This window comes from Erinaceus europaeus, chromosome 2, assembly GCF_950295315.1.
Source record: "Erinaceus europaeus chromosome 2, mEriEur2.1, whole genome shotgun sequence".
Lineage (NCBI taxonomy): Eukaryota > Metazoa > Chordata > Mammalia > Eulipotyphla > Erinaceidae > Erinaceus > Erinaceus europaeus.
This window is the reverse complement of record NC_080163.1, coordinates 38,114,028-38,136,155: the sequence shown is the minus strand read 5'-3', so window position 1 is coordinate 38,136,155 and position 22,128 is coordinate 38,114,028. Positions and strand designations below refer to the sequence as shown.

The 22,128-nt window shown below is 42.4% G+C and overlaps 1 protein-coding gene and 1 non-coding gene across 2 annotated transcripts; one reads left to right on the top strand and one right to left on the bottom strand.

Annotated features, from left to right (window-relative positions):
- Positions 1–510: 510 nt before the first annotated feature.
- Positions 511–1,103, bottom strand: LOC103110732 (thymosin beta-4-like). The gene has a single exon (XM_060186397.1). The coding sequence runs from the start codon at positions 1,039–1,041 to the stop codon at positions 907–909; it is 135 nt and encodes a 44-aa protein (XP_060042380.1). The 5' UTR covers positions 1,042–1,103; the 3' UTR covers positions 511–906.
- A 12,774-nt stretch (positions 1,104–13,877) lies between these two features.
- On the top strand, positions 13,878–14,008 carry LOC132537378 (small nucleolar RNA SNORA44). The gene has a single exon (XR_009548818.1). It is a non-coding gene; the product is annotated as a small nucleolar RNA SNORA44 (small nucleolar RNA).
- Positions 14,009–22,128: the final 8,120 nt, after the last annotated feature.

The window sequence follows — 22,128 nt, the reverse complement described above, 5'->3', positions numbered from 1 at the left end:
TAAAAAATTTTAAAAAAAAACTGGCCTCGATGCAATGGAACAACTTTCACTGTAGTGTCTTTCTCTCTCTCTGCATGTGTCTGTCTCTGTCTTTCTATCTGAAAAAGTCAGCTTGGGAGCAGTGAAACCTTGATAATAACTATATATATATATATATATCCAAAACAAGTGACATAAATGTGCTTCAGTAAAAAGACAACACTATATTTCTTTAAACTTGATTCTTTAGAGTGAAAAGAGGATGACAGACATTCCTTTTTAAAATTTTTTTTTTTTAATTTATGACAAAGAAAGGAGGAGAGAGAAAGAACCAGACATCACTTTGACACATGTGCTGCTGGGGATTGAATTTGGGACCTCATCGTCATGCTTGAGAATCCAAAGCTTTACCACTGCATCAACTCCTGGACCACGACAGACATTCCTAATAAGATTTGCTGATATGTAGAAATTGACTTGGGCTAACACACGGACCTCTTTCCCTGCCTGCGCATAACTACTTTCAACTCATTTTTTTTCAGGTTTTAAAACTTTTTATTTGCATATTTAAAAAATTGTGCATTCCAATAATTAAAATCATTGAACAAAAAAATGGCACTCTGATGTAACTGCATTTAATAAGCCTGCAGGCCACCTTAGACCAACTGGATTTTGACTCTAGATTTCTCGTGGTCTCCCACCCAGCTTCCTCCTCCACCAACATGCAAGTTCTTTCCCTTTCCTGCCAGCCAAGGGGTGGGAGAGGCAGGCTAGGCCATCGTTGTCAGTAGTTCTTGGATGTGAAAAGGGGCAGCACAGTCATTTAAACTTGATCCAACCTCTTTGCATCTTACAAAGTTAAACAAGTAAAATAAGAAGGCAATGCTTGTGGAATGTACAGTGTGCATATTGGCGACTCCTGCCTCATTACGATTCACCAGCTTGCTTCTCCTGTTCAATCATTTCTTTTGGAGGCAGGGGGTTTTTCTCTTGCGTTTCTGTCTTCTTCAACTTTGACTTATCGAATTTCTCAATCTCAGCCATATCGGGTTTGTCAGACATGGTTGCGGAGGAGAGCCGAACGAGGCAAGAGCGGACCGGAGAAATTGACCTGTGCCGGTTCAGCCTCCGAGTGTACTTTCAACTCATTTATCACCTGATAAACAGGATCAATTCGGTTTCCTGCAAGGGATGGCATTATTTAAAGCTTTTTAGTTATTTTTTAATATTTTACTATTTAATTATTATTATTTTTATTTATAAAATAGAAATATTGGCAAGACCATAGGAAAAAAGGGGTACAATCCCACACAAGTCCCACCACCAGAACTCCGGATCCCATCCCTTCCCCTGATAGCTTTCCTATTCTTTATCCCTCTGGGAGTATGGACCCATGATCATCATGGGATGCAGAAGGTGGAAGGTCTGGCTTCTGTAATTGCTTCCCCGCTGAACATGGGCATTGGCAGGTAGATCTATACTCCTAGCTATTTTTTTTCCTTCAGAGTTATTGGTGGGGCCTTTTGTTGCCCTTGTTGTTTATTGTTGTTGCTGTTGTTATTGCTGTCATTGTTGTTGGACAGAACGGAGAGAAATGGAGAGAGAAGCAGAAGACAGAGAGGGGGAGAGAAAGAGACCTGCAGACCTGCTTCACCGCTTGTGAAGCAACCCACCTGCAGGTGGGGAGCCTGGGGCTTGAACTGGGATCCCTGCCACAGTCCTTGTGCTTTGTGCCATGTGCACTTAACCTGCTGCACTACTACCCGGCCCCCTATTTAAGTTTTTTTTTTTTTTTTTTTTTTGCTTCTGGTATTATTGCTGGGGTTCAGTGCCTGCACCATGACTCCACTGCTCCTGGAGGCCATTTTTTCCCTTTTGTTACCCTGGTTGTTTTATCATTGTTGTAGTTATTATTATCGCTGTTATTGATGTCATCATTGTTGGATAGGACAGAGAGAAATGGAGAGAGGAGGGGAAGATAGAGAGGGGGAGAGAAAAAGATAGACACCTACAGACCTGCTTCACCGCCTGTGAAGCGACTAGCCTGCAGGTGTGGAGCCGGGGGCTCGAACTGGAATCCTTACTCGGTCCTTGGGGTTTGTGCCAGGTGAGTTTAACCCACTGCGCTACTGCCCAACCTCCTATTTAAGTTTTTTTTTTTTTTAGATTTTATTTATTTATTAATGAGAAAGATAGGAGGAGAGAGAAAAAAACAGACATCACTCTGGCACATGTGCTGCCAGGGATCGAACTCAGTATCTCATGCTTGAGAGTCCAAAGCTTTATCACTGTGCTACCTCCCGGACCACTATTTAAGTATTTTTTAATGAGACAGATAGATACCAGAGCACTGCTCAGTTCTGACTTATGGTGGTACTGGGGATTGAACCTGGGAGCTCAGAACCTCGGTCTTGAAAGTCTTTTTGCATAACCACTATGCTATCTCCACATCCCAAAGTCCTTTAGTTATTAAAAACATTTTGTCAAGGTAATACCTCCATACACCTCCTAAAGCACACACATTGTCATAAGCAAGGAGCAGGACTCAAGTCCCAGGCCCCACATACAGTGGTGAAGCAGCGGAGCAGGTGTCTTTTTCTCTCCCTGCCTCTCTTGACATTTTAATTTATTTTTTTAAATATTTATTTATTTTCCCTTTTGTTGCCCTTGTTGTTTAACATTATTGTGGTTATTGGTGTCCTTGTTGTTGGATAGGACATAGAGAAATGGAGAAAGGAGGGGAAGACAGAGGCGGGAGAGAAAGACACACCTGCAGACCTGCTTCACTGCTTGCGAAGCGACTCCCCTGCAGGTGGGGAACCAGGGACTCTAACCGCATCCTTACGCCAGGTCCTTGTGCTTTGCGCTAAGTGCGCTTAACCCACTGTGCCACTGTTGGACTCCCTTAATTTCATTTTAATGAGAGAAAAAGAGGTATAAAGGGAAAGACCGGGAGTCGGGTGGTAGCACAGAGGGTTAAGTGCACCTGGCTCAAAACACAAGGACCGGAGTAAGGATCCCAGTTCTAGCACCCAGCTCCCACCTGCAGGGGAGTCGCTTCACAGGCAGTGAAGCAGGTCTGCAGGTGTGTCTTTCTCTCCCCCCTCTGTCTTCCCCTCCTTTCTCCATTTCTCTATGTCCTATCCAACAATGATGACATCAATAACAATAACAACAATAACTACAACAGTAAAACAACAAGGGCAACAAAAGGGAATTGTTGTTGAGCCAGATGTTGTTGTGCGCGGGCTGCGGAGAAGAGAGAGGGGGTCCGGAGCGAAGAGGAAACACAAATCTTTATTTGCGCTGGCACCTCAGAGTTGGGTGCTAGAGAAGCAGGTTGGGCCACGTGGATGGAGGTAGCGAAAATGGCTGCCTCACGCAGTAAAAAGAGAAAGCAGAGAAAGCCTTTGACAAAATACAACATCCCTTTATGATCAAAACACTACAAAAAATGGGAAGAGATGGAAAATTCCTCAAGATAGTGGAGTCTATATATAGCAAACCTACAGCCAACATCATACTCAATGGTGAAAAACTGGAAGCATTTCCACTCAGATCAGGTACGAGACAGGGCTGCCCACTATCACCATTACTATTCAACATAGTGTTGGAAATTCTTGCCATAGCAATCAGGCAGGAGCAAGGAATTAAAGGCATACAGATTGGAAGAGAAGAAGTCAAACTCTCCTTATTTGCAGATGACATGATAGTATACATGGAAAAACCTAAGGAATCCAGCAAGAAGCTTTTGGAAATCATCAGGCAATACAGTAATGTGTCAGGCTATAAAATTAACATTCAAAAGTCAGTGGCATTCCTCTATGCAAACACTAAGTTAGAAGAAATTGAAATCCAGAAATCAGTTCCTTTTTCTATAGCAACAAAAACAATAAAATATCTAGGAGTAAACCTAACCAAAGAAGTGAAAGACTTGTATACTGAAAATTATGAGTCACTACTCAAAGAAATTGAAAAAGACACAAAGAAGTGGAAAGATATTCCATGTTCATGAGTTGGAAGAATTAACATCATTAAAATGAATATATTACCCAGAGCCATCTACAAATTTAATGCTATCCCCATCAAGATCCCAAGCACATTTTTTAGGAGAATAGAAAAAATGCTACAAATGTTTATCTGGAACCAGAAAAGACCTAGAATTGCCAAAACAATCTTGAGAAAAAAGAACAGAACCAGAGGCATCACACTCCCAGATCTCAAACTGTATTATAGGGCCATTGTCATCAAAACTGCTTGGTACTGGAACATGAACAGACACACTGACCAGTGGAATAGAATTGAGAGCCCAGAAATGAGGCCCCACACGTATGGACATCTAATCTTTGACAAAGGGGCCCAGACTAATACATGGGGAAAGCACAGTCTCTTCAGCAAATGGTGTTGGAAACAATGGGTTGAAACATGCAGAAGAATGAAACTGAATCACTGTATTTCACCAAATACAAAAGTAAATTCCAAGTGGATCAAGGACTTGGATGTTAGACCAGAAACTATCAGATACTTAGAGGAAAATATTGGAAGAACTTTTTTCCGCATAAATTTTAAAGACATCTTCAATGAAACGAATCCAATTACAAGGAAGACTAAGGCAAGTATAAACCTATGGGACTACATCAAATTAAAAAGCTTCTTCACAGCAAAAGAAACAACTACCCAAACCAAGAGACCCCTCACAGAATGGGAGAAGATCTTTACATGCCATACATCAGATAAGAGTTTAATAACCAACATATATAAAGAGCTTGCCAGACTCAACAACAAGACAACAAATAACCCCATCCAAAAACGGTGAGAAGACATGGACAGAATATTCACCACAGAAGAGATCCAAAAAGCCGAAAAACACATGAAAAAATGCTCCAAGTCTCTGATTGTCAGAGAAATGCAAATCAAGACAACAATGAGATATCACTTCACTCCTGTGAGAATGTCATACATCAGAAAAGGTAACAGCAGCAAATGCTGGAGAGGGTGTGGGGTCAAAGGAACCCTCCTGCACTGCTGGTGGGAATGTCAATTGGTCCAACCTCTGTGGAGAACAGTCTGGAGAACTCTCAGAAGGCTAGAAATGGACCTACCCTATGACCCTGCAATTCCCCTCCTGGGGATATATACTAAGGAACCCAACACATCCATCCAAAAAGACCTGTGTACACATATGTTCTTGGCAGCACAATTTGTAATAGCCAAAACCTGGAAGCAACCTAGGTGTCCAACAACAGATGAGTGGCTGAGCAAGTTGTGGTATATATACACAATGGAATACTACTCAGCTATAAAAAAATGGTGACTTCACCGTTTTCAGCCGATCTTGGATGGACCTTGAAAAAATCATGTTGAGTGAAATAAGTCAGAAACAGAAGGATGAATATGGGATGATCTCACTCTCAGGCCAAAGTTGAAAAACAAGATTAGAAAAGAAAACACAAGTCGAACCTGAAATGGAATTGGAGTATTACACCAAAGTAAAAGACTCTGGGGTGGGTGGGTGTGGGTGGGGAGAATACAGGTCCATGAAAGATGATGAATGACATAGTGGGGGTTGTATTGTTAAATGGGAATCTGGGGAATGTTATGCATGTACAAACTATTGTATTTACTGTTGAATGTAAAACATTAATTCCCCAATAAAGAAATAAATTTAAAAAAATAAATAAATAAACTCTATGGCCATGCCAATAGCAACCTTGAGGGCACATGTGGCTCCCCACATGTCCCCTGTCTTATATCATGTTTTGGTGTTTGGTGGACTTTGTTTTGTGGCAGGGTGGACTGTGCCTGTCTTAGGTTGGGGATCAGCCTTCCGTCTTACCTGTCATTGGAACACCTGGTCATTTTTGCCCAGTAGTACCAGGTGCCCTGTCTTAGGTTGACTGGATAGCGCTAGTTTCCTCTTACCCATCATTGACTAGCCAGCTCTCTACATGGTGGACGTTCTGATGGAGGGGGGCAAATCCTCCACAGCAACTCAATATTCTGCCATGTCCAGCCTATGATAGTGAGTTTGTATAGGTTGCATCTTTATGGCATCAATCTGTTGCCGCAAAAAGGCCATGAGCTTGTTAAGAATTATAGGACCATGGTCTGGGAGGTGTCCCAGTGGACAAGGCGTTAGACTCTCGAGTGTGAGATCCCAAGTTCGATCCCTGGCTGCATGTGTACCAGAAAGATATCTGGTTCTTTCTTTCTCCTTCTCTCTTTCTCATTAATAAATTAATTAGAATGTTTAAAAAAATTATAGGACCTATTGTGAGCAGAAGAAGTAAAACAAACTAGGGTCCTACAACTAAGGGTAGACAGGTAAGGAAGGGGGAATATATCTATTGGTATGAAGAGGTAGGATCATATCTTAAGTCTAAGGGAAGCAGTCAGTGTATGTGATGTCTAGGGGAACAGCCATTTGTCTTTGGGGGTAGTAAAGAATGTCTGTGGCATGGGTGATATTATAAAGGAAAACATCTTTAAATTGTTGGCTGACAAAGGCATGGCTTATGGTGGCAAGACAAGATACCCCAGTTAAGTTTACAAGAATATGTGAATGTTGTTAATTCACATAGGTTGGATATGGAGGAACTTCTTACAGTTTAATACCTTACCATATGAACAGATGAATTCTCATATGAAGGCTTGATAGCTGTAATCACTTACTTGTGACAAAAAATAAAACTTGTAACAAGTTAGAGGTTTACTATAATTGACTTTGGACTATAAGCAGGCTCAGGTTACTTAGAGAGTTAACACATGTTAGTGACGATGGTTTTAACATTTAGAGTACTCTGAGCAGATGGGTCATACAAAAATTTTTGGTCATTCAACACACTCACTCACAAAACACAACTGGCCAGTCATAATATAAGACATTCAGGGAAGGGGTAGGAGAGAGGGCTCTGTGAACCAACTTTTGTAGGTTCTGCCATGTCATATTATGGATCCTGGGATGTATCCTGCATCTAGTCCTCTTGTATTTCTTGTTCTTCAGGGATAACAGTGCCATCATGAGGGTATTGTCGGACATGGCGGGCAGGAACCCAGACAGGTTTAGAGTAATTATGAGGGAAAATGCATGCAAAACCTCTTCCCATGGTCAATAGAGGGTCAGGCCCTTTCCAAATTTTATCGAGTGGGTCTCTCCATTTGACCTTAATAGATGGGAGAGTAGATGGTGTTTGCCAGTGAAGAATAATAGGAGGTAAGTCCGAGCTATTGTAAATATTAAAGAGATTTAACGTAGTTAAGGCTTTTGCTAGCTGGATATTGGGGGGGGTACATTTCTCCTTTATCTTTATTTAATTGAGCCTTAAGGGTTTGATGGGCCCTCTCAACAATGCCTTGTCCCTGTGGATTATAGGGAATGCCTGTGGTATGAGTAATGTTCCATAGGGAACAAAAATCTTTAAATTGTTTGCTGGTAAATGCTGTTCCACGGTCAGTTTTCACTTGAAGAGGTAAGCCCATCACAGCAAAACAGGAGAGCATATGGCTTATCAGCTTTTTAGAGCTTTGTCCTGTCTGAGCTGCTGCCCACATAAATTTAGAAAAGGTATCAATTGAGACAAACACATATTTTTGTTTGCCAAAGTTTGGTATGTGGGTGACATCAATTTGCCAAATAGCATTAGCTTTTAAGCCTCGAGGGTTAACATCAAGAGTCTGAATAGCAGGTGTTTTTATGAGACTTGCATAGGAAGAGCATGTAGGTAGGATATGTTTTAATTGTGGTAACGGTACATCAGGAAATTGAGCTCAAAGGCCTTTAAGATTAACATGGGTTAGGGAATGAAAGTCAGCAGGATCAGAGACAGAGACTAGGAGAGCTCCTGTGGAGGCAAGGCGGTCAGCTGCAGCATTACCTTCCGACAGGGAACCAGGAAGAGGGCTGTGGGAATGAAGGTGCTGAATATATAGTGGTTGGGTTCGAGAAGAGAGCATAGAGGCGATTTGAATCAAGAGAGGGGAAAGTGGGTTGTCATCAATTTTCACATAGGAACGAGCAAGCCATGGAAGTAAGTTAACAGTATACACACTGTCAGAAAAAAGGTTGAAGGATTCTGGTACAGCTTTTAATGCAAAGAAAGCAGCATAAAGTTCTTTGTACTGAGGGGAATTCTCAGGAAGCTCAGTAAAGAGAGGTTTAGGAGATTGTTTGTCTGGATAATATATAAGGGTAGCAGCTCCCTTTTTTCCACCATCAGTGAAGACTGTAGGAGCAAAATAATGGGATCTCGAGAGAAAACTTTAGGTGCTAGTAGAGGCAAAAGAGGTAAAGAACCTATCAATTTATTAGAAGGAAAATGGTTATCTTTTTGTCCTGGAAACCCCACGAAGCTTATGGCAAAGCGGGAATGATGGCATATAAGCCACTCTGTATCTGTGAGAGAAAAGGGCAGAATAATTAAATCCGGTTCTTTCCCTAAGACCTGCACAGACCTATTTCTTCCTTGGCGAAACATGAATGCTAACATGTCTATCTCAGTGAGGAGTCTTGGAGTTCCTCCTACTGGCATGTGAAGACACTCAAGAACCCCATGGTCTTGCCACAATGCCCCTACTACTGTGGGGGTGGAGTTGAAGATTAGAAGGTTTACCGGAGAGGAGGGGGACCTTCTGGGTCTTCCCATATGAGCGAATCTTGTGTGCGAAATGATTGGGTCACCCCTCCTACTCCATGTAAACAGGGTCCAGGGATGAGTTCCCAATCTTGGGGAATCTCTTCTTGCCTTAAAATTGTCTTTGCTGCCCCCGTGTCAATCAAAAATTTAAAAGGAATATTGCCAATCGTTACTGTCATAGAAGGGTGACCTCGTTCTAAAACAGGAATGGTCCACAAAATCTCAGGCCCCGAATTTGTACCATTCAGGGGCGTGCCATCTTTATGAAATTTGGACCAACAATCTCTCTTCCAATGAAACCCTTTACGACATCTTGGACAAACAATACGTGGCCTCTGGCTCCCTGACTGAAAGCGGGGTTGCTCTGACTGGAGGCGGGGTTTCCCTGACTGGAGGCGTGGTCGCAGCTTATCAGGACATTGGTTACGCCAATGTCCTTGGTGACCGCATTGAAAGCAGGCCCCATTTTGATTACGTGGGGTAACTGCATAAACCTGTGTCGTAGCGGATGCCCCATAATTGCCTGATACAAGTTCCTGTGTCACTAAAATCCAATTATCTGGGTGTAGGTATTTAAGATTAAGGCATGCCTGACGGAATTGTGGTATCATGCCTTCCCAGACAATAGAGCGCAGGAGTAGTGAGCGGACATCAGGATTATAAACCTTTCTCTCTAAACTTGTCTTCACCCTTGAGATGAAGCTCGCTAATGATTCATCAGTGCCTTGGCAAAGAGAGTTAATGGGAACTGACGAATCTACATTGGGTGGGGTCATCCTTTCCCATGCTTGTGTTGCACAGATGCGTACCTGTTCAAAATAACCGGTTGGAAACCTGGCTTCTGCCTGCTGAGCTCCAGATTCATACGCTCCCTCTCCAAACAAAGCATCAGAATCCCATTCTACCTGTTTGTTACTATTTTCCTGCCACTGTCTAGAGCACTCATCGCGGAAGCATGCCTTCCACTGTAGGTAGAGGGGGTCTGGGAGTGCAGCACGAGCCAGATCTTTCCAATCTTGGCGCGTGTTAAGATGGTGGTAAAAACTCCTTAAAACGGACTTGGTCCATGGAGCGTGCATACCATCCTCCCTGACCGTGGTTCTGAGTGCTCCGAGAACTTTAGAGGAGTATGGCTGCCACGGCTGTGGGTTTTGTTTAGAAGGGGCCACGTTTACCGGGAAGGTGTGGATTTGGTCCGATGGTGCGGGAGAGGGACCTACAGAAGTGGAAGGTGCTGTGGAAACTGCTGTAGTGGCTGCAGGGGAAACTGCACACATATCTACGGGGACGGAGCTCTTGGGGTGGACTGCACATGGTTTAAAGTCCTTAAATGCTGCCTTTAACTCCCGTACCTCAGCCACTAGGTCTCTTAATGATGACATATCAGCAGAGGGTGGGGTCAGAGAAGCAGAAGCCTCAGGGGAAGCCAAAACTGGGGAGGTAGGAGGAGGGGTTAGAGAACTGGAAGCCTCAGGGGAATCAGGGGGCGGGGCCAGAGAAGCAGAAGGAACTGAACATGTGTCTGGCACAGAAGGAACTGAGCATGTGTCTGCAGGGACAGAAATTTGGGTGCTGACTGCAAATCGCTTAGGGCGTTTAGGTTGTAAGCACATATCTCTTAACTCTTGTATCTCAGGAGAAGCTGAACCCTGGGTGGCAGGCGGCGGGGTCGGAAGAGGAGCTTCTGAACACTTGTACGTGTCTGTGGGAACGGAAGTTCTGGGTCTATCTGCTGATCGCTGAGGGCATCTGAGTCTTAAGCACATGTGCTTTAACTCTCGTATCTCAGCCTCAAGGTCACTTATCCTCATGGCAGACCATGTTGTACATATCTTGTAAGTGGCAACCACAGTTATAAAAATCCAAGGGGTAGCGAAAATTAAACTGTCTGTGAGAGCGCAAATCTGTCCCAGGGCAGAAGGAGATAATAACTGGGACACCTCCTCATAAAACGAAAAAATTCCCATGGTGGAGGGAAACGCGGGGCCACAGAGGCGGGTGGATGCCACTTACCTGTGTCTGGGCGGCCTTTCTGGACCTCAGGCTGGGCGTGAGTGCGGGACACGTTGAGCGCCAGATGTTGTTGAGCCAGATGTTGTTGTGCGCGGGCCGCGGAGAAGAGAGAGGGGGTCCAGAGCGAAGAGGAAACACAAATCTTTATTTGCCCTGGCCCCTCAGAGTTGGGTGCTAGAGAAGCAGGTTGGGCCACGTGGAGGTAGCGAAAATGGCTGCCTCACGCAGTAACCTTTTGGTAGCAGAGGATGCTGGGAAATTATGCCAATGCAGTCACATCTGCCATGTTGTCTCCTCAGGCTACTGCTAGTTCCCGCGAGAGTTGGGACATTCTCGGAGTGCCTGTCCCGCCATGTTATGCCCTCAGGGCATTGTCTATATCCCCGCGATATCCGGAGTGCTTTGGTTACTCCTCCCCCCTCCCATTCTCACGAGACTTATCATCCTATCCTGGAGTGCTATGGTTACTCCTCCCCCTTCCCATTCTCGTGAAAGCTACTCCTATAAAAACCCTTCGTTTTCCGTACCTCTCTCTCTTGCCAGTGCTTCACTCCGGTGTTTAGACGCAGGAAAGTTTACTGCGTGAGGCGGCCATTTTCGCTACCTCCACGTGGCCCAACCTGCTTCTCTAGCACCCAACTCTGAGGTGCCAGCGCAAATAAAGATTTGTGTTTCCTCTTCGCTCCGGACCCCCTCTCTCTTCTCCGCGGCCCGCACACAACAACATCTAGCTCAACAACAGGGAATAAATAAATAAATATTAAAAAAAAAAAGAGAGAGAGAGAAAGACCAGTACACTACTTAGCTCTGGCTTATGATGGTGTTGGGGTTGAACCTAGGACCTCAGAGCTTCAAGAATGAAAGTCTTTCTGCATAACCATTCTGTTTTCACCTCAGCCCCTCTCTCCTTTATCTGCCCCTTCCCTCTCAACTTCTGTCTTCATTTAAAAAAATAAAAGTAAAGGGTGGGAATAATGCATAATGGTTATGCAAAGAGACTCTCATGCCCAGGCTCCAAAACCTCAGTTTTAATCCCTTGTACCACCATAATCCAGGGTTAAGCAGTTCTCTGGTTAAAATAAACAAACAAACAAACAAATAAATATATATATATGTACACACACACACACATAGATACATATCTTATTGTGGTCTGGGAGGTGGCTCAGTGAGTCAAACATTGGACTCTCAGGCATGAGGTGGTCCCAGTTCAATCCCGAGCAGCATAGGTACCAGAGTGATGTCTTGGTTCTTTCTCTCTCTCTCTCTCCTCCTATCTTTCTCAGAAATAAATAAATAAATAAATAAATAAATTCTTTAAAAAATATATAACTTATAAACTAAATCCTTGGGTGGGGGGGTACATAGGATAATGGTTATGCAAAGAGACTCTCATGCCTGAGGCTCTAAAGTTCCAGGTTCAATCCCCCCACACTACCATAAACAATAGCTGAGCAGTGCTCAGGCAAAAACAAACAAAAAACTATTTAAAACATTAAAAAAATTATCTTTATTTATTTATTAGACAGAGACAGCCCGAAATAAAGAGGGAAGGGGATGATAGAGAGAAAGAGAGATAGAGACACCTGCAACACTCTAAGTGGGGACCAGAGGCTCTAACCCAGTTTCTTTTGCATTGTACCTTGCACTCAACCACGTGCGCCATCTCCTGGCCCCAAAACTTTTTTTTTCTATTTCAAGTAAACAAACAGAAGTTTCAATTATAAGCAAAAGATCTGTTCTGAAATTTTTGCGCTTCTATTTTAGGATAGCTCCTTTGGGCTCATTTGACTCTGACAAGACACCTGGTTGTATCTGTGTCAATACCTCTGAAGCTATACCACAAGTAAACTCTTCCATGCAATGCCAGTAAATCCCATTGTTTTCTTTGAAAATTTTCAACCTTTATATGATTCTCATTATGCTATCTGCCCCCACCTGATTCTCATCATTCTAACAGCTCACTCTGGTTCTCATCATTTTGTGCTTGAACTACTGGGCTACTCTATCTGATTTCCCTTTCTCCAGTACATCTTACATTTTGAACAAGGATTCTAAATACTGATTTTTTTTTTATTTTCCTGTACTCCCAAAGCTATTTTTTCCCTTTCTTTTTTCTTTTTCTTTTTTTCAACAAGTATTTACTAGGTGAGCTGTTGTTCAGGATCCCAGGATGGGGATTGCCATGTGCCCAGATTCCCCTTCACCACCTGGGAAAAGGACAGAGGTCAAGATAGGTTGAGTAGAGCAAGTTGAGATCTTCCCCGGGAATGTGCCTTCTGCTCGTTGGTCATCCCAGTTGGATACCCAGGATATGGGGCAGAGGGACATGCATGCACGCTGGTACCACTGGCACACAGAGACATCACCCCCTTTAACTGTCATTGCCTTCTCACAGCAATGGAAATCCAAGTAGTTCTACTAGCCGTTCTTTTTTTTTAAATTTTATTATCTTTATTTATTTATTGGATAGAGACAACCAGAAATCGAGGAGGAAGGGGGATACCAGCAGTTCTTGATTTGGTTCTGGTTGGGGAAATGGCTGTCAAATGGGGCAGTCTTGTAGTTCTTGATTTTGATCTTGGTCATTTGCCATGGTGCTGACTAAAGAGAGTCCTGATGTGCTTCACAGCTCAATGTGACCCTCAGCAAAGACAGTGGTGTCAAGCCGGAAGCGGAATAAAGTAGCCGGAAGTCTAATTTTTTAAAAAAAGATTTAATTAATTTTTTTTTTAACCAGAGCACTGCTCAGCTCTGGCTTACGGTGGTGCAGGGGGTTGAACCTGGGACTTTGGGCATGAGAGTCTGTTTGCATAACCATTATGTTATCTACCCCTGCCCTAATCATTTTTTTTTTTTTACCAGAGCATTGCTCAACTCTGGTTTATGGTAGGGCAGGGGATTGAATCTGAGACTTTAGAGCCTTAGGCATGAAAGTCTCTTTGCATAACCATTATGCTATATACCCTGGTCCCCAAATCTATCATTCTTTAATTGCTTGTTGCACCTGCTGTCAAATTAAAGTTTCCCTGTATGTTGTCCTTCACCTCCTTTACTTGCTTCATCATCTTCTTCAATTCCATCCAGTTTGTCCCAAAGGACACAATATCATCCATTTTTTTTCCCTCTCCTTCTCTACCTCCCCCTTCCCTCTCAATTTCTCACTGTCTCTATCTAATAATAAATTAATTTTTTAATAAAGAAAGTTGACCTTGTGTCAAAGTAAAAAGCACACATGAAATGCAGGCACCTCGGCATGTTCCCAAGGTTTATGGCTGGTGGTAGCCATGGGATCTCCAACTGCATGCAAGAATAACCTGGAGAGACTTTGATAGCACAGGTCAGCATAATACCTGTAGCTGCCACTCAACTTTCCTATATTTCACAACATATGCTTTGATAACTTTCTCTTGGATTTTCACCAGTTTCAGGTGGAGTGGGTGTACGAAATTTTAACTTCTTCAACAGGTTTCCTGGCAGTGTCAATACTGAAGATTGTGACAGGCCAATTGCTAGAGTTTTGCTTTTTAGAAAGATCTGTTACAAGTAAAGCGATCTTCATCTGCTCCTAGGATGTACTCTGCAATACAGAAAAGGAGAACCAAAAGGAACCAAGCTGAGAAGGGAAAGTGGCCAGGACTACAATGGCCGTAGTCTTAAGGCTTGAAGACTGATCCCAAGCATCCCATCTTTGTTGATAAAAATAAAATATATTTGTAAAAAGTAAAAAAAAAAAAAAAAAAAAAGAAATGCAGGCACCTTCCTATATGACCTGTTTCATGGGGCTCCCATAAACTATTTCATTCAAGCTCTCCTTAAAAGGGAGGCAAATGTAACATTTCCATGGCCACCACTTCTCTTCCTCACTTCTTGTTCATTTCTTACTTCTAGAGTAAAGGTATAGGAAGCCGGGCAGTAGCGAAGCAGGTTAAGCACACATGGCGCAAAGCGCAAGGACTGGTGTAAGGATCCTGGTTTGACCCTCCATCTCCTAACCTGCAGGGGGGGTCGATTCACAGGTGGTGAAGCTGGTCTGCAGGTGTCTTTCTTTCGCTCTCCTCTCTCCATTTCTCTCTGTACTATCTAACAACGACGATATCAACAACAGCAACAATAATAACTACAACAATAAAAAACAATAAGAGCAACAAAAGGGAAAATAGATAAATATAAAAAAATTAAAAAGAGAGAGTAGAGGTATATAATTCTACCTCCCCTAATGCCAAAGCATAAACTGTGAAACTTTTTTTGCTCTTCTTAAATTCTTGCGAATGTGTCTAGCACTTTTCATAAAAACCACTATGAAAATGTATACGTGTTCTCTTTCACAACAAATCAAAATCAAGTCTCAGTACCTTGTTACGTTAACTCTCTGTAAATCTTATTTTCTTATTTATTTATTCCCTTTTGTTTCCCTTGTTATTTTATTTGTGCAGTTATTGGTGTCATTGTTGTTGGATAAGACAGAGAGAAATGGAGAGAGGAGGGGAAGACAGAGAGGGGGAGAGAAAGATAGACACCTGCAGACCTGCTTCACCACTTGTGAGGGTACTCCCCTGTAGCTGGGGAGCCAGAGGCTCAAACCAGGATCCTTACGCCTGTTCTTGCACTTTGCTCCACCTGTGCTTAACCCACTGGCTACCACCCAACTCCCTAGATCCTATTTTCTCAGTCTATTTTATATTCAAAGTAGATATTCACTAGAAATAGTTATATTATTCAAGATTTTTGATCTGTGATTTTGTATAGGCCATAGAATATTGTTGGTATGCTTCTGGATTCTGCTTGTGAAGCCTTCTGTTTTTATCATCACATTGGGTTCGCTTGTGTTGCTTGCGATGTGTTCTGTTTGCATGTCCACTGTTGGCTGGGCACCCCCCTGCCTCCGGGATATTGGTTTGGTCTCTCCCCTCCCCCCCCACCCCACCCCCTCTGGGACATTTGGTTTAGTCCTCACTGGTTGGCGGTTTTTTCTTCTCCCCACCCCCTATCGTATGTATTTCCTTTGTTCCTGAATCGACTTCGGCCAGAGGAGAGAGATGCAGGACAGAATTGTGTTGTGATTAGAAGAGATTAATTTTTTGAACTGCATCCCTGCTCATGAATAAAGATTGAACTGCATTCTCAGGTCAGTCTTGAGTCCCTGGTGGTCTCTGTCTCCCACCCGTGAAGCCTGCATGGCAGATTATGTTAACTGAAGTGTTTTATATAGTGTTAAAATTCTATGTAATTCTATATAGCTGGAAAAAGAATGTTCAGTCCCCCACACCGCCATAAGCCAGAGCTGATTAGTGCTCTGGTTAAAAAAAAAATTGCTCTTTTACCCTGAAAACTGTTTAACATATACTTGAACCCAGGTCTTTGCAGACTGTAACAGGTGCACTCAACAAGGTGCGCCACCACCCGGCCCCACTTATCTTCTCTTGTTTTATTGATGGAGAGCATTCTCACAGGTGTGAGGTGGAACCTCGGTGTGGTTTTGATTTGCATTTCTTTGATGATGAGTGAATTAGAACATTTCTGCATGTGTGTGTGTGTGTGTGTCTATACCTCTCCCATTTTTTTATCTCTTTCTCTATTATTAAAACAAATTAAAAAATGGGGCAGGAGGCAGTGATATAGCATAATGATTATACAAAAGACTCTGTGCTTAAAGCTCTGAGGTCCCAAATCCAGTCTCCAGCACCAGTAGAAGCTGGGGATGAACAGTGCGCTAGTAAAACAAAACAAAACAAAACAAAACAAAACAAAACAAAACAAAACCAGAAAATGCCACTGGGAGTGGTGGAATCCTCATGCAGACACCAAGCCCCAGTGATAACCATCATGAAAAAGTAAATTATAAATGAATCAGCCCAACTGCTGTGAGATGAACTGATGGGAGAAAAAAAAGATTGGCCAGAGATGATGTGACCTACAAAAAGTGGTTTTAGTAGAGAGAGAAGTATGCTCTAAGTTTAAATTTCAGACTTTGCAACCTCTTTTACTTCTGCTAACAACACATAATCAATTATGAAATCATAAGTTCCAACCTTTGTACTTTCTTAAATGTGACTTCTCTATCTTCAACCTATGCTACCTCTCACCTGCTTGATTGCAGGAATGTCATTACTGTTCCCAGTGTTCTATTTCAACACAACATGTTGCTAGAGTAAATGTTCAAAACATAACTCTGATCATGTTCTGATTATATTTAAAACCTCCTATAGGAGGTGGTGCAGTGGATAAAACGTTGGTCTCTCAAGCATGAGGTACTGAGCTCAATACCTGGCAGCACATGTACCAGAGTGATGTCTAGTTCTTCTCTCGTATCCTTCTCATTAATAAATAAAATATTTAAAAAATAAAAAAAATAATAAACCTCCTATAGGGTTTATAGATTGACAGTCATGATCTCTGATAGTCATAACCAATATATCCTTTTTTTTTTTCCTCCAGGATTGTCGCTGGGGCTCAGTACCTGTAATCTACTGCTCCTGAAGGCTATTTTTTCTTTTTTGTTGCCCTTGTTGTTTAAGGTTGTTGTTGTTATTGTTATTATTGATATTATTGCTGTCGTTGTTCTTGGATAGGACAGAAAGAAATCAAGAGAGGACAGGAACTGAGAAGGGGAAAGAAAGATAGACACCTGCAGACTGCTTGAGTGCCTGTGAGGTGGTCCTGTAGGTGGGGAGCTGGGCTGGAACCAGGATCCTTACCAGGGTCCTTGCGCTTTGCGCCATGTATGCTTAACCTGCTGCACTACTGCCCAGCTCCCATATCCATATATTTTAAAAAATTATTTATTTTATTTATTTATTCCTTTTTGTTGCCCTTGTTTTATTGTTGTAGTTATTATTGTTGTTATTGATGTCATTGTTGGATAGGACAGAGAGAAATGGAGAGAGGAGGGGAAGACAGAGAGAGGGAGAGAAAAAGATAGACACCTGCAGACCTGCTTCACTGCCTGTGAAGTGACTCCCCTGCAGGTGGGGATCTGGGGGCTCGACCGGGATCCTTATGCTGGTCCTTGTGCTTTGTGCCACCTGCACTTAACCCACTGTGCTACCGCCCAACTCCCCCATATCCATATTTTTTAATAAAGGCAGGAAGAGAGAGAGAGAGACAGTGACAGACCTAACGCAGAAGCTTCATTCAATACCTTGAAGGCTGGGCTCAAACCTGGGTTGTACACATGACAAAGAAGCGCATTATCCAAGTGAGTTATTTTGCTGGCCCTCTATTTACATTTTTATTAACCATTTATCTTAATGGACACTTAGATTGCGTCCATGTCCTGGTTAATGTAAACAATGCTGCAGTGAGCCTGAATGTACATTTACCCTTATTTATTTATTGGGGGACTAATGGTTTATAGTACACAGTAAAATACAATATTTTGTACATGTATAATATTTCCACATAACAATACAACCCCGCATTAGGTCCTCAAATTTCAAATCAAATGGCAGTTCTATTTAAAAGTTGTTATAACTTCCATGGTGGCTCCACCAATTAACAGTCCCACTAGCAATGTACAAATGTTCATTTGTTTCTACCTCTTTGTCAATATTAGTTTCTTGTCATTTTGAAAAGAATCTGATCTTGGGCTTGCGCTTCATCCACAGTGTCACAAGTAACACAATTTCCTGATTGTGTGTGTGTGTGTGTATGGTTGAATAGATATTCATTGTCAGGGATATCAGGAACATAAAGCTATTCAGGGGCAGGGGTAGATAGCATAATGGTTATGCAAACAGACTGTGAAGCCTGAGGCTCCAAAGTCCCAGGTTCAATCCCCTGTACTACCTACCATAAACCAGAGCTGAACAGTGTGCTGGTAAAAAAAAAAAAAAAGGCTATTCAGGTCAAGAGTTGTAATCTTGGGCTGGTGAAATAGTTCACTTAGGTAGTGCATTGATTTGGCATGTATGCAAAATCTTGGCCTCCATGACATTAAAGGAAATCTTGATGTTGTGGTTGCTTTTACTTTTTTGCTGCCTTTCTAGATCTAGTGAAAAAAATTATTTAAAAAAGTTTTATTATTTACTTATTTATTTATTTATAAAAAGGAAACATTGAAAAAATATAGGATAAGAGGGGTACAACTGCACACAATTCTCACCACCAGAACTCCATATCCCATCCCCTCCCTTGATAGCTTTCCTTTTTTTAAAAAAAAAAATTTATTTCTTTATTGGGGAATTAATGTTTTACATTCAACAGTAAGTACAATAGTTTGTACATGCATAACATTCCCCAGTTTCCCATTTAACAATACAACCCCCACTATGTCATTTATCATCCTTCATGGACCTGTAGCTTTCCTATTCTTTAACCCTCTGGGAGTATGGACCCAAGGTCATTGTGGGATGCAGAAGGTGGAAGGTCTGGCTTCTGTAACTGGTTTCCAGCTGAACCTGGGCATTGACAGGTCGATCTATACTCCCAGACTCTCTCCCTAGTGGGGCGGGGTTCTGGGGAATCAGAGCTCCAGGACACATTGGTGGAGTTTTCTGTCCAGGGAAGTCTGGTTGGCATCATGCTAGCATCTGGGAACCTGGTGGCTGAAAATAGAGTTAACATACAAAGCCAAACAAATTGTTGATTAATCATGAACCTAAAAGCTGGAATAGTGTAGATGAAGATTGGGGGCGGGGGTGTCTCCATTTTGTAGATGGCTAGTAGGCATATTTTAGCTATATTCCAAAGGGCCTGTGACTATAATAGTTTTTCTTTTCTTTTTTTTTTTTCCCGAGCCTAATATCTGATATGCAGGTGGATCCAAGTTATTGTCTGGGAAGATGATGTCATGGCTGGAAAAAGGACTAGAAAGCTGGATCAGGGAAGAGAGTAGTTCCCAAATTTGGGAAAAGTGTATAAGTACAGTAAACCCCATTGATTTGATGTGATCTGGGATCCATATTCAGCTTAGGAGCCTATGTGACCTCTGCATCCCTGTAGATCTGAGCTCACATTCTGTGGTCATGAGTAGGAACATTCCAAGCTGCCCCAATATCAAGACCCATCTTCCTCAGGTGTAGCATAGAGTATATTATCCAGTCTCTTTGGGGGGGGGGGGCAGAGGTAGATAGCATATTGGTTATGCAAAGAGACTCTTATGCCTGAGGCTCCAAAGTCCCAGGTTCAATCCTCCACACTACCATAAGCCAGAGCTGAGTAGTGTTCTGGAAAAAAAAAAAAAAAAAAGTCTCTTGGGGGAGAACTTTAGAAAAATAATTGTCCAATTATAAGCAAAATGATATCAGTATGTCATTGTACAGTTGCTAAGGAAACCTGAATTAGAAGGCTTATTCAAGTCAGGAAAGGAGACAAAGAGAGAAAGATATTTGTGCTGGGATCTGAATAGTAGGGGTGTTGAGGAGTTATGTGGATGGAGAGGAGTAGTCTGAAGAAATGGTCCTAACAAAAAGCAAATTAAGCATTGCCAGACACTGGAGCAAAAAGAAGATCCAACAGGGTTAGTTAGAGGCTTTGTTGGTTATCTATCTAATATTTCCTCCAATTCTTCAAACTTCAAATAGCTCTACCTGTCCTAACTAGATCGCAACTTGGATTTGAGAACAATCTTGGAAATATTGCATCTATATCTCTCTATATATATTTCATCTTTCTTTATTTGGATAGAGACAGTCAGAAATCAAGATGCAATGGGGTTATAGAGAGGGAGAAAGACAGAGAGACCCCTGCACCGCTGTTTCACCACTTGTGAAGCTTTCCCCCTGGAGGTAAGGGCTGGGAGCTCAAACCCACGTCCTTGCACACTATTAACATGTACACTCAACCTGGTGTCACACACACACACACACACACACACACACACTTTTTTTTTAACCAAAGCACTCTCAGCTCTGGTTTATGGTGGTGCTGAGGACTGAACTTGGGACTTTGGAGCCTTGGGCATGGGAGTTTATTTGCATAACCATTATACCATCTCCTTGACCCATCATCCTACTTCTTCTTTTTTCTTAAATATTTATTTATTTTATTTTTTAAAAGAATTTATTTATTCATGAGAAAGATAGGAGGAGAGAAAGAACCAGCCATCACTCTGGTACATGTGCTGCCAGGGATCAAACTCAGGACCTCATGCTTGACAGTCTAGTGCCTTAGCCACTGCGCCACCTCCCGGACCACAATGTTTATTTATTTATTTATTCCCTTTTGTTGCCCTTGTTATTTTATTGTTGCAGTAATTATTGTTGTTGTTATTGATGTCATTGTTAGTGGATAGAACAAAAAGAAATGGAGAGAGGAGGGGAAGACAGAGAGGAGGAGAGAAAGATAGACACCTGCAGACCTGCTTCACCGCCTGTGAAGCAAATCTCCTGCAGGTGGGGAGCCAGGGGCTGGAACCAGGATCCTTATGCCTGTCCCTGAACTTTGCACCGCCTGTGCTTAACTCGATGTGCTACCGCCCGACTCCCTCTTTTTTTTTTTATCCTCTTCTAAAACAGCAAATATTATCATTTAAATAATTTGCCTTTCTTCACTATCATGTTATATACTTCCCTGCCCTGCATCTTCACAAAAGACCTTCTTATATATATATATATATATGTATATTCACACAGACTTCCAAGATGTTCACAGTTCATCCACATGCCATCAATTTTCACATACTTCTCATCATGGCAGAAAGGTGTAACAAGGAGGCAAGGGATCCTTGCTCTGAGAACATTGTCAGAATCCACTCTCAAGGAGTCAGTCCCTTTGGATTCAGTGTGTGGAGGCAGGGCCATTGGCTGGTTTAGCAACTTATTCATTATGCCAACTTTGGCGTCTTGCTTCTCAATATCTTCATATGGAATCCAAGACATGTCATGTTGTAGCTTGTAGGCACCAAGGAAGTCATGTGGACAACTTGGCCTCCATTCCTCTGGTGAAATAGTGGAAAAATACTGCTGACCACTTTCCCTCTTACAAAAGTAATAAATGTTCCCAGTTTTCTTTTTCTTTTTCTTTTTCTTTCTTTTTTTTTTTTTTTACTATATTACAAGCTACATGGTGCAAATCAGCATCTCTGTGAGCATCTTCCAGTACCTTCCTGGCTTGTTCTTTCAAATGTTGGATTTGCTCAGCTGTGACTGTTAGATTGTTGGTGGCATTTGCTTGGACGAATTCATCAGCCTCCCCGACTTGTCGTTGACTGAACTTCTTGGTTTCCGGCGAGCTCCTCAGTCCGGACCTGAGCGCTCCTGCAGAGTTCTCCATGACGGCGACTTCAACCCACAACCACCACACAGACCTTATTTTCTTTCCTTTTGAGTGGACAGAGAATTTGAGAGGGAAGGGAACGTTAAAGAGAGACAAAGAAGAGAAAGAGAAAAAGAGAGAGACCTGCAGTACAACTTCACTGTTTATGAAACTTTCCCGCTACAGATAGAAACTAGGGATTGAAGGAGCGCAGCGGGTTAAGCACAGCTGGCGCAAAGCTCAAGGACCGGCATAAAGATCCCACTGTCTTGTGGTCCGGAATGTGGCGCAGTGATAAAGCTTTGGA

Coding starts and splice junctions, on each gene's coding strand:
- LOC103110732 (XM_060186397.1), bottom strand. CDS start 1,041: ATGTCTGACAAACCCGATATGGCTGAGATTGAGAAATTCGATAAGTCA.